Genomic DNA, 11,484 nt, shown 5'->3' with positions numbered 1-11,484 from the left:
TGATCCTGATACATGTCATTATCCACCTACCTGAGAAATAAGATAAATCAGTATTTGTCAGAAATAAATCACTTTGCTAAAGTACAAACGCTGATTAAGGGAATACAAATGGTCTGGCACTACATTGGATTATATGGACGTTTAATAATGATTCACTTACAGGGCCATAAGAAAATTAGAGCATTTGCACATTGAGCTGTCACAGAAGTTATGGTCTCAATGACAGAGAAAAACAGGCAACTCTTTTTTTAAAACACAAGACTTCATACAGCTACTCCATGAGGAATGAAAGAGCCAATTTGAACTCAACTTTGCCATCAGTTGTTTAGTTTGATTTTCCCCAGTTTGTTTGTTTGCCAAAAGAACATCTTTGAAATAACACAGGACCCTCAATTGTACAGATCTTCCACTTTTGCAGAACATAGTCTTACGTGTGAAGTCTGTCTGAATTACCATAAATTCTTTCCATAGCAACAGTATTGCCTAGCGGAGGTCTGGGACTATCAAAAGCCTTTGTAGATCAGACTTCTGTCTGGAGCTACCACCAGAATTCTTTCAGCGTCTCTGGTGTCAGGTAACGCAGCAATGAAAGTAGTGCTTTCTCTGTATTCTCCTGGTGGGAGTTCTTTAAGGCCTCCCCATATGTACTGTAATTAATCTGGATTTTCATTTACTTTTAAAGGCCTTGGAGCTCTGGCAGTATTTCCTCCCAACAACCCCATAATATAAATGATTTTTAGTCTGCACTGGTTTTCCAGAGCATAGTCTGTATCTATACTACAGAGACTACATTGGCGTAGCTATGTCCGTGTAGTTAAGGTGTCATAACCCCATAGCGTAAATGCAGCCTACACCAATGGAAGGGTTTTTTCCATGCGTTTAGGAACATCACCTCTCTGAACAAAGTCAGCTACATCAGCAAAAGTGTTCTTCCATCAACATAGCTGCATTTACACTGAGGGTTCGGTTGGCATAGCTCTGTCAGTCAAGGGCGTGCATTTTCACACACCCTGACTGCTGTAACTATGTTGAACTAACTTTTAAGTATAGACCAACCCTAGTAAGCACAGCTTATTTGTATGATTGAAATAAGTAAGCCTTGGGCTACACTTAAAAGTTAGGTTCTTAAGGTCATTATTGTTGAAAGCCTAATTTTTAAGCTCTTCTCCACAGCAGAGATGGTGAGTTGTAATTGTTGTCAGTGCCCCCAGATTCCCTTAAGCTCTGAAGCAAGACCACTCTGATGAAAGGAGTTGGAGGAGCTGAATGTGATGGTATGCTACAGCATCAGTTACAAGCTTCAATGTCAACATTATCAGCTACCAATTTTATTTTAAGCAGTCTCAGAATATGCTTATGTATATGAGCCCTACCCAGAAGCTGAAAGAGCTATTAAAAGGATCTGATGCAAAACAATGCTGATGTAGAGTGCTAATTATTGCTTGGGTGTAGCACACAGGAAGAACTACCAGCTGGTTGATGAGCCCTCTTCTCTTTTTAATTTGTCTCTTGTTTTCAAACAGATCACCAGAGATGACAATCTGTCACAAGACAAAAATAAAAGTGTGTTATAGAGAAGTTTTAAAAAGTCTGAGCTATCATAGGAGAATAATCAGTGGGGTTTGAGATATGACTTCTTTACACTATTAACTCAGCAGCATGTTTCACAGCCAACATATCTGCTTTTTCTCTAGCTGCTGAACAGTGAAAAAGTCTTCCTTCTAGGGACCCTGCTTCCTGCCATCTTCTTTTTAGTTGTATCAACAGCAGTTGATATTGAGATCTGCTTAAAAGTCAAGAAATTAAACTGACAACACTTGCCCACAAACAAACACTTATTTTACTTCTTGTTTCATCTTATATAGTCTCTGATTGTGCAGCTACCTCTTACTTTTACCTTGTTCACAATATTGTCTGTAGGGTGCAGTTTAAAATGTCTTGGATGCCTTTAAAAACTTTTAAAAGAACCAGATGTACATTAAGGGTTCTTGCTGTCCTTAAACTACCACGACATTTTGCAGTCACCAATTTTTCAGTCTGTTGCCATTTGAACACAGAACTGTGCTGTTTAAACATGACCATTCTTCTGAGTTTTAAATCTAAAACTCAGAAGCATAGATCAAAGATTTGCTTCAGCTTGGAAAGCTAGATTGATCTATTATTGTGCTTAAAAAAATCTACTGTAATTTTGATCTACAAAGCCCTTTATGGGACAAGTCTAAAAGTTGCCACATCCTCACAGAAGACAGCTGCTACGCTCAAGATGACAGACCCCAGATTTGTACAGAGGGACATAGGCTTGGTCAGTAGAAAGCTCTTGGTTCTGGCAGTTGTTGTTCCCTTGGTCCAACAAGCTCACACGGAGTCCAAAGCCCATTGCTCTAAGAATGGATGTTTGCTTTGTTTGTTTCTCCCCTCAGCTCTGGCTAGCAGTTATGTTATTCACAATGTATCATTCTTAACGTAAGCATGCCTAGAGATTTAGTATATATAGATATCATATACAGACCTGGAATGAGACTAACTAAGAGAGAAAAGGAACTCCAGTACTAAACCAGAAGTCAACCTAGTGTACTTTGACTATCCATTGTATCCACAGAGTAGGTTATGAGCCAAACTCTCCCATCAGATCCACAGCACATTGCTCTAGCTTACATTGCTGTGATTTCTGCAGCTCTGAGAATGGCGTCAGACTTAGCTAAGTAGGACAGCCCAGTGTTAGGGTGTTAAACCTGGGGTCTCCAAAGTCCCAGGCTAATTTCCTGCAAATGTCCCATGTGACCTTTTGCACATCACAGCCAGTTTTTTTAAAGGTATTACACATCAAAAGATGCAGATAGGCACCTAGTGGGGTTTTCCATGGTGCCTAGGTACCTACCTGCAGCTTTAGATGTCTAAATACCTTAAAAAAATCTGTCCCCTAGTATCTTTGGGCCTTACTTCCCCATCTGAAAAATGGGGATAATAGCACTTCCCTACCTCACAGGTCTTGGTTCCTTGAAATTTAAGAGGCTGCTCAAACACTATGGTACCGGGGGCAGATAAGTACCTTGTCAAGTAAATTTAAGGTTTACAGCAGCCACCTCATTTATTCTGATCTGCTCAAACTATGACTCTGTCTCTCCTGCACATTTGGCTCTGTGTGTTGTCTGAAAGAACAGACCTACTAAAAACACTTCCTTCTAGCTATCCTCTTTCCAAAGCAATAAACAATTCTGGACTATAAAGGGTTTAGCTCATAAAGCCACCATGTGTAGCCACACATATGTAAAGTTCCCTATAATTTAGTTTTAAGAGTTCCTATATCTGTGACAGGTTGTACCATGACATTTAGTTTGTAGTTCTGCAGTAGTCAGATGTTATCCAAGACCTTTACACAGACTATTTTTGTATGGCATAATGATAGCCTTCAATCAAATGAGTCCTTTCGCTTGAAAATTAAATGGAACAATGCATTAATTTATGAAAGAAACATCAGAGCTCCCTAATAAAGGCAGCGTTTGAATAAAAAGCTTTTTATTCTTGTAAGTCAGGGGAGAAGATGACATGTGCATGTGTTAATATCAACCAAATGCTGCTTGCTTTATTCACCCACATAGTCCCTTGGACTTCAATTAATTGAATTCATATAAGTAAGGGGGTGGGAGATGTGGCCCTTTGACATATCTAGAACCTCAAACCAAGTAAAAGTTCAAAACTCAACATATTAGATATGTGAAAAGTGGCACATACTGTGCACTGGTAAAAAGGAACCAAGAGAATACTCCATTCATTTATCTGTGACAAATATCTTGGCTCAGTGTTTACTAGTCAGGTGACAGGAGTCTCTTGACCAACTCCAGAACATTACATGATGTAAACATTCCTTTTTAAAAGGTTCCAGTAAACAGTGGTGTTTATTTTGGTGACAAAAAGTTGAGCTAGGAAAGAGAATAGGCTTGGCTGCACATGATAGTAATAGATGTAAGTTAAGTATGGATCATATTGATCTTCATGTGTCCTTAAAAGCCATCAAAAGTGATGTTTTACATCTCTTACCTACAAGGCAGAGTAGCTCTCAAAATTGACAGCAAGCTGTGACCTCCTCTTACCAAGGTCTGAGGTATCATAAATGTAACCCCCCCCACATATTTCTGAATTTTACTAAAGAATAAAGCACCATGCAATCAGGAGCGCTGACCTTCCGACACCATGACTTTCACCATCCCTTCCATAACAATCTTTTCACTTTCCCTAACAGTACACGATACTGAAATGTATGCAACAGATCTTTTCAGTCTCTTCACTTCTGCTGCAGCTAAGACTTCTTCTCCAATGTATAAGGGAGCTGGGAAGTGAATTTCCTGAGAAAGAAACACACAACCATAGCCAGGCATTTTAGTACCTATAACTGCAGAAATAAGTCCGTTGATCAAAACTCCATGTACAATTGTTCTCCCAAACCTAGTTTCCTTTGCATAGTCTTCATTCAAATGCAACGGGTTTGTGTCCCCAGTTAAGTCAGCAAAACAAACAACATCCTTCTGTGTGAAGGCTTTAGTAAGTTCAGCCTTGTCTCCAACTTGTATATGTAAATACTGAAGAGAGGGAGATTTAAGCAATGAGCTGGCAATGTTTGGTTTTGTTAGGATGGTTCTTTTGAAATCTCCACCAAAAATTCTAGGTCTGAGTACTGCCAACATCTTGAGCAACTTCTGCTTCTTACAGCCCAACCTTGTCTCCTGTGTATTCAATCCAATATGAGTTCTCTACTGTTCCCAGATAACGCAAGGAGAAATGGAGAGGTCTGGTGGGAAAAAAGAGACGCATTATGAAAACATCACACATACCAAACAGTTTCCAGCAGGCAAGATAAAAAGAACAAAAAAAAAAAAAAAAAAAAAAACACCCCACAAAGCAAAATTAGAGCAACTTAAGCCAACCATGTTATTCAACTATCCCCTTGGAGACCAATTCCAGCTCCCAGACTCAGGTTACTGAAAGTTACATGGCAGAATGAAGTGAAGCATTTCAAAAGGAACAAGCATTGGGCTCTGGAGTTCAAGTACAATGGGGTTTCAAGTGAGTGACTGACAGTGGGGGGAAAAAAAATACAAGTTTTATCCAGATGTGGGCCAAAGACAAACTGTAATGGAAATTAGTTTCCTCAAAAATCTGTTAATGAGATCAGACCTGACCTCATTGTAGTAAATATATAAAGTGATGAAACTCAGACACAAGAGTCTAGTTTTACAAGATCGCATCTATATGGGCCCCCAAAAGGAAAGAGGATTCCCAGCATCTACTTCCTCTCAGACAACCCCAGATATGACAACAGGTCATTGTTACAAGCACCGTACAATATAAAGAGAGACATGGACATGACAATTTAAGTTGACTGAATTTCAGTAATTATAAAACAGACTGATTCAATCTCTCACCAATCTGTTTCACACCTATCTTTAAGGGTATTTAACTCTAAATACTGATCAGTTTTTACACAAGTAAACCATGTCTCTATTAAGAGGTTTTGTGTACTTGAGTAGGCCGAGTAACCCTAAAGAGGACTAACATTCAGGGGCAGGTCCCAGAGTTCCCCAGGACTTTACCTGTATCACTCTAAAAGCACACTTCCTGTTCTGGTAGGAGCCCAGCAGTGTTAGAGCACTCCACAGCTTGACAAGGCCACTAAATAATGACAAAATTAAATATATTATTAGGATTCACATGACTCAAAGGTTTTCCTGCTGGTGTACACAGTTTAAATAGAGATACCCTAAACAGAAGGAATAATGAACTCTCAACTGCATTTAACAGCTGGTAATTTCATCAGTGGGCTCTGGTGACAAGTTTGTGACACAATTACCCTTCAGTGTAGTTTGTCTTATCGATGGTTTGGAGTATTTAATACAATCAATGCTCATGGGTTTTGCCCTTGTCAAACCCTTTTTTTCTGGGCCTGTTTCCTGAACCCCTCTTCCCGTTCCTCTAATCTCCTTCCCTACCCCCAATAGCTTTCATTCATCTTTAGTTCCCTAATCTCCCAACTGCTCCTGACCTCTTCCCACAGCAAGGGATAACAGACACCAGTTTCAGTATTGCATCATCCACACCTGGTCATTTTATGTTTTAAGACAGGAACCATATATATGGATCCATGTTTATCTCCTCATTGAGTACACATCAAGTTTCCTCAATTTAAGTAAAAAGATGTTTTAGTCTTTAACCTCCAGCCCTGCATACTCAGCCTAGCAAAGTCAAGCTGGGTTCTTTCTAGGTCATGCATGGTCATCAGTAAGAGATTCTGTGGGCCCAATTTTCCCTTCAGTGCCACCTGAGCAACCCAACTGCTGTCAGCTGATTAACCACAGCAGGAACCAATTCTGTTGATGCACAAGTAACACTCTCCAAGTCACTCTAACTTGCATTGGCTCTGCAGATGTAACTAGTACTGAACACTCACTTTTGTAACTAAATGCAGCAGACAGGACTACACACAAGAAGATGTGTCAAGACATTGTGAGGTTTACACATCTGTGTCACTTTTTAGACCACAGTGTCACCCTAACTATTCTGGACCTGTCATATTTTTAAGGTCAGAGTCAGAAAATAGTTGAAACCCACAAATGCCAATGGAAATTTGTTGTGTTTGAGGTGGTTTCTTAGTCTGCCTTTTTACTGCTCTTTTGATTCCCAGTGCTTTATCATTTTTCTTATGGCTTGTCTACGCTGGCAATTTACAGCACTGCAACTTCCTTGCTAAGGGCTGTGAAAAAACACACCCAAGCACAGCAATCACAGCACTGTAAAGCACCAGTGTAGATGCTGCACCAGCACTCGGAGTTACACCCCTCGCTGCCTTGTGTGGTCGCAGCGCTCTAAAAACCCCCCATCTCAACAAGGGGCATAGCTCCCAGCACTGGGGCACTGTTTACACTGGCGCTTTACAGCACTGCAACCTGCTGCGCTCAGGAGGATGTTTTTTCACACCCCTGAACAAGACCTAAATTAGGCAGACCTCACAGTATTAACATTGAAAGATAATAGGGACGTAAAGACTGCTCTAAAAGGCCAATTACTCGATTTCACACCTTAAAAAGGCATTTCACATAGCTTTTTGAAATGGAGATGAATCATTTACAGTTTTGCTCCACAACTAATTATCTTCCACGCCAAGTGCCAGGCACATTATTCAAACTGCTTTCTCTAACATGTAGCCGCATGTACATTCTAAAATCCAAAACAAAAGACACTACGCTATACACATAATTCTCCCCAAGGAGAGGATGAGAGAGAGAATAAACCATGTCATTTAATGCACTCCTGGAAGGCACTCAGATACCATGGTGATGAGGGCAGTAAAAGAGTACAGTACAGACTATCTAGAGGCCAATAAGGCTGTAAGTGTCCTCCTCCAGACTTTTAAGCAGCCACTTGATAACAGAGTGAAAAGGTCCCTCTTTCAGCAATGGATTATCTTATATCAGTGAAGGCTGAAGCTTCTACCAATCCTGGGCCATGTGCCCCCCTAGGTATCTCTTGAAATTCAAGCACAGTTAGGGGAAAAAAAACAAAATTCCTGAGTGATCACTAAGCAGCATTCACATACACCCCAGAAACACACAGGAATCATAGGACAGGAAGGGACCTCGAGAGGCCACCTAGTCCAGTTCCCCGCACTCATGGCAGGACTAAGTATTATCTAAGACAGTGGTTCTCAAACTTCATTGCATTGTGACCCCCTTCTGACAACAAGAATTACTACATGACTCCAGAAGGGGGGGACTGAAGACTGAGCCCACCCAAGCCCCACTGCCCCAGGCTGGGGGGGCCAAAGCTGAAGCTCTGGGCGGTGGGGCTTGGGCTTCTGCCCTGGGCGGTGGGGCTTGGGCCCCTGCCCTGGGCGGTGGGGCTTGGGCCCAGGGCCAACACCAGCCTTGGTGACCGCCATTAAAATGGGGTCCCAACCCACAGTTTGAGAATCCCTGATCTAAGACCATCCCTGACCGGTGTTTGTCTAAGCTGCTCTTAAAAATCTCCAATGATGGAGAACAATTTTTCTCCCTCCTCCTTGCAACAACTGTTTACATACTTGAAAACTTATTGTGTCCCCTCTCAGTCTTCTCTTCTCCAGACTAAACATTTTTTCAATCTTCCCTCACAGGTCATGTTTTTCTACGCTTATCATTTTTGTTGCTTTCCTCTGAACTTTCTCCAATTTGTCCACATTTTTCCTGAAATGTGGCACCCAGAACTGGACAATACTCCAGTTGAGACCCTAATCAGCATGGAGTAGAGTGGAAGAATTACTTATTGTGTCTTGCTTACCATACTCCTGCTAATACATCCCAGAATGATCGTTGCTTTTTTGCAACAGCGTTATACTGTTGAGTCTCATTTAGCTTGTGATCCACTATGACCTTCAGATCCCTTTCCACAGTACTCCTTCCTAGGCAGTCATTTCCCATTTTGTATGTGCGCCACTGATTGTTCCTTCCTAAGTGGAGTACTTTGCATTTGTCCTTATTGAATTTCATCCTATTTACTTCAGATTGCTTCTCCAGTTTGTCCAGATCATTTTGAATTTTAATCCTATCCTCCACAGCACTTGCAACTCCTCCCAATTTAGTACTGTCTACAAACTTTGTAAGTGTACTCTCTATGCCATCATCTAAATCACTGATGAAGATACTGAACAGAACTGGATCCAGAACTGATCCCTACAAGGCCCCACTCAATATGCCCTTCCATCTAGGTTGTATTTCCCTACTTTGTTTAGGAGAAGGTCATGCAAGACAGTATCAAAAGCCTTAATGAAGTCAAGATATATCACATCTACCGCTTCCCCACTATCTACAAGGCTTGTTATCCTGTCAAAGAATGCAACAGACAAACAGGCTCAGAAAATCTGACCCATGAGGGAACATTAAACAGGCATGTTTAGTATTGGGGGAAAAAAAAAAAAAAAGACTGAAGGGAGACCTGATAACAATCAACTATGTTAAGGGCTGTTATAAAGAGGACAGTGAGCGATTGTTCTCCCTATCTACTGAAGGTAGAAGTAATAGTGATGAGCTTAATCTGCTGCAAGATAGATTTAGGTTAGATATCAGAAATAACTTTCTAAACTTGAAAGGTAGTTAAGCACTGGAACAGGCTTCTAAGGAAGGTGGTGGAATCTCCATCGCCGGAGGTTTTTAAGAACGAGTTGGACAAACACCTGTCAGGGATGGTCTAGGTTTACTTGGTCCTGCCTCGGCGCAGGGCTGGATTTGAAGGATTTCCAAGGTCCCTTCCAGCCCTGCATTTCTAAGAAATCACAGCTATTATTTTCTCCCTTATTTTGATAGGAAACTGTCAGAAGTTGTAAGCGAGTTATTTTCAAATTAAAGGTTATTTACACATCTTACACAATTCCAGGTTGGTACTTGCAAGTACTGTATATGCAATCAGTGTCTCTTACCTGCTAGAAACTCTTAGTATTGCAGACAGGGTCTTTTCCTCATATGTTAAGACATCAACAGGCAAGGCTGCACCAACCTATGCACCAATAGGGCACTACTGTTAAATCAATATTATTCACGGCTTTAACACCAGTTTATGAACATATGATTTCCATGTTCTCCAGCTAAAATTATTATTAGAGCAACTTTGTAATATCCAGCTCTTTTATAGCCCTTTTCATTCACAGATCTCAAGGCACTTTACAAAGGAAGCAAACATCATAATCACCATTTTACAGCTGGCAAAACTCAAAGAGGTGATAGGACTTGCCCCACCTCACCCAGCAAATCAGTGGCAGGGCCAGGAATAAAACCTAGGACCTCTTGAGTTCCAGTCCAGCAGGCCATATTCCCTCCTGCTGTTTTCCCTTTGAAGCTTCACTGCAGCAGGAACAGGAATACCAGGACTTAAAGGAAAATGGTTGTTTTCACACCCAGATCAGTGAGTGTCAAATAGCACTGAAAGCAGCATTCAGGCTGATAGGAGGTACATTAAGGCTCCTACTTCAGTTTCTTGAACTTAAAAGCCAAAGTCTATGAAACAGCAGAAAGCAGAGAGAGAAGGGCTCTGAGGGAGCAGGAGGGAAATAATTTTAAATGGTTTCTTCCTTTCCCTTTATGTCCCATGAACCAAGCCTCCTTTCTGCTTTAGCTCTGACTTTTATTAGTAATTCTAATTTGGATAATACTATTCACTAAATTATGTTTTCTAATGGAAAGGATGAGCTGGAATCACTCATTAGGCCACAAACCTAGAGAATCTTGGTTATCTTTTGAGGGGCCCCATCCACATACTGACCCAGCCTGACCATTTAGCTTCAGAGATCTTCCAGAATCACTAGTTTGCAATTTGGGGTGAAACAGCTTCCACACTAAGAAGTCAATTAGTCAAAATTCTTTGCCCGGCTAAAATTAATTTTAGGTCAGATGAATCATGTATGCAGCACAAGAAACCTCAGGGTTCAGAAAACTTTGAATACACATCAGAACTGCCGTGAAGATGGGATTTTCATATATTTGCCTACTGAAACAGAAGAATTGTAACATTTACTACCATTGTTAAAAGCAGCCTGAAGTTTACGGATTTTTTTTTAAATGTAATCATAGCATGGTAAATAAAGAATAAGGTGTTAAGGTGAAGAAATATCAGCCTCTGCCATTCACCAGCACACTCTCCTAGACGTTCCATTTGAGATAATGGTTTTTTTTAAAAGTCAGCACTATTTATTTAGTGATTCTCCATCATGTTCAGTCTTCAAGTTGAGAGAGACGCTCAACTCAAACCAGAGGTATGGGCTTGATGCATAAATTATTAGAGGAAGTTCTTTGACCATTATTATGCAGGAGCTTAGACTAGAAACTAGATTCTCTTAATGGTTGCTTCTGGCCCCTAAACAAACAAACAAAAAACCTATGAAGTTATATTTACAAGGAATTCAGAAAAGCGCAATCGTCAGTCACACAGTCAATGATCCCGTACCTCCCCATGTAATTCCTTCAGTGCTGAAAGGATAAGTTGCTTGAAATGAGCAGCGTTCAATCTAACTCCACCTTCTTGAAATTCTCTGAAACGAACAACGTTCACACGAAGCCTGATTATTCAAGTCTATGCATCTCAAAAGGGACGCTGTGGTCAAAAATGGGGGGGTGGGGGGAGCCGAACTTACAAGCAAACCTTCACGTAGTGGTGCTCAGAAGCGTTCTTGAAAACGATTCTTTCAAACGCCGCGGGCGTGGCCCCCCTCCCGCCCCCGAGCTGGGCCATGCAAGCCACGCGCGGACCCGGGAGGGAAGACCGAGCAGGCCGCGGAGCGGCGGCGAAGGCTTGCGGCTGGCCCCGGCGACAGGCCAGGCGGGCTCCGGGAGCGGCCCGTACCCGCGAGCCCGCCAGAGCGGTGAGCGCCCGTTACCCTGCGGGCTGTCCCTGGGCCCCGGAGCCCAGCGGGTCCCGCCGGTTCTGGAGCCCGGAGCCTCCCCCTGCAGCCAGCGGCGGCTGCAGCTC

General features: G+C 41.8%; 2 protein-coding genes across 2 annotated transcripts; both read right to left on the bottom strand.

Moving 5' to 3' along the window:
- Positions 1–3,499: 3,499 nt before the first annotated feature.
- HTD2 (hydroxyacyl-thioester dehydratase type 2) lies at positions 3,500–4,682 on the bottom strand. The gene has a single exon (XM_043552027.1). It carries the CDS (start codon positions 4,680–4,682, stop codon positions 4,167–4,169), a length of 516 nt encoding a protein of 171 aa, XP_043407962.1. The 3' UTR covers positions 3,500–4,166.
- RPP14 (ribonuclease P/MRP subunit p14) lies at positions 3,500–11,286 on the bottom strand. The gene is made up of 5 exons (XM_037905489.2): positions 11,150–11,286; positions 10,963–11,047; positions 9,443–9,519; positions 5,589–5,667; positions 3,500–4,786 (listed from the first exon to the last, which is right to left on the bottom strand). Exons 1-5 carry the CDS (start codon positions 11,245–11,247, stop codon positions 4,730–4,732), a joined length of 396 nt encoding a protein of 131 aa, XP_037761417.1. The 5' UTR covers positions 11,248–11,286; the 3' UTR covers positions 3,500–4,729.
- Between the last annotated feature and the right edge of the window lie 198 nt (positions 11,287–11,484).

Source organism: Chelonia mydas, chromosome 7, assembly GCF_015237465.2.
Source record: "Chelonia mydas isolate rCheMyd1 chromosome 7, rCheMyd1.pri.v2, whole genome shotgun sequence".
In the NCBI taxonomy this organism is placed as follows: domain Eukaryota; kingdom Metazoa; phylum Chordata; order Testudines; family Cheloniidae; genus Chelonia; species Chelonia mydas.
This window is presented reverse-complemented; position numbering and strand designations above follow the sequence as displayed.

What these genes read in the sequence shown, in the direction of transcription:
- RPP14 (XM_037905489.2), bottom strand. Translation starts at nt 11,247, where the DNA reads ATGGCCCAGCTCGGGGGCGGGAGGGGGGCCACGCCCGCGGCGTTTGAA. An exon ending in CACTACGTGAAGGTTTGCTT is followed by an intron (nt 11,048 to 11,149) that starts GTAAGTTCGGCT and finishes TGTTCGTTTCAG; the next exon opens with AGAATTTCAAGAAGGTGGAG. An exon ending in TGAAGGAATTACATGGGGAG is followed by an intron (nt 9,520 to 10,962) that starts GTACGGGATCAT and finishes ATTGGTGCATAG; the next exon opens with GTTGGTGCAGCCTTGCCTGT.
- HTD2 (XM_043552027.1), bottom strand. Translation starts at nt 4,682, where the DNA reads ATGTTGGCAGTACTCAGACCTAGAATTTTTGGTGGAGATTTCAAAAGA.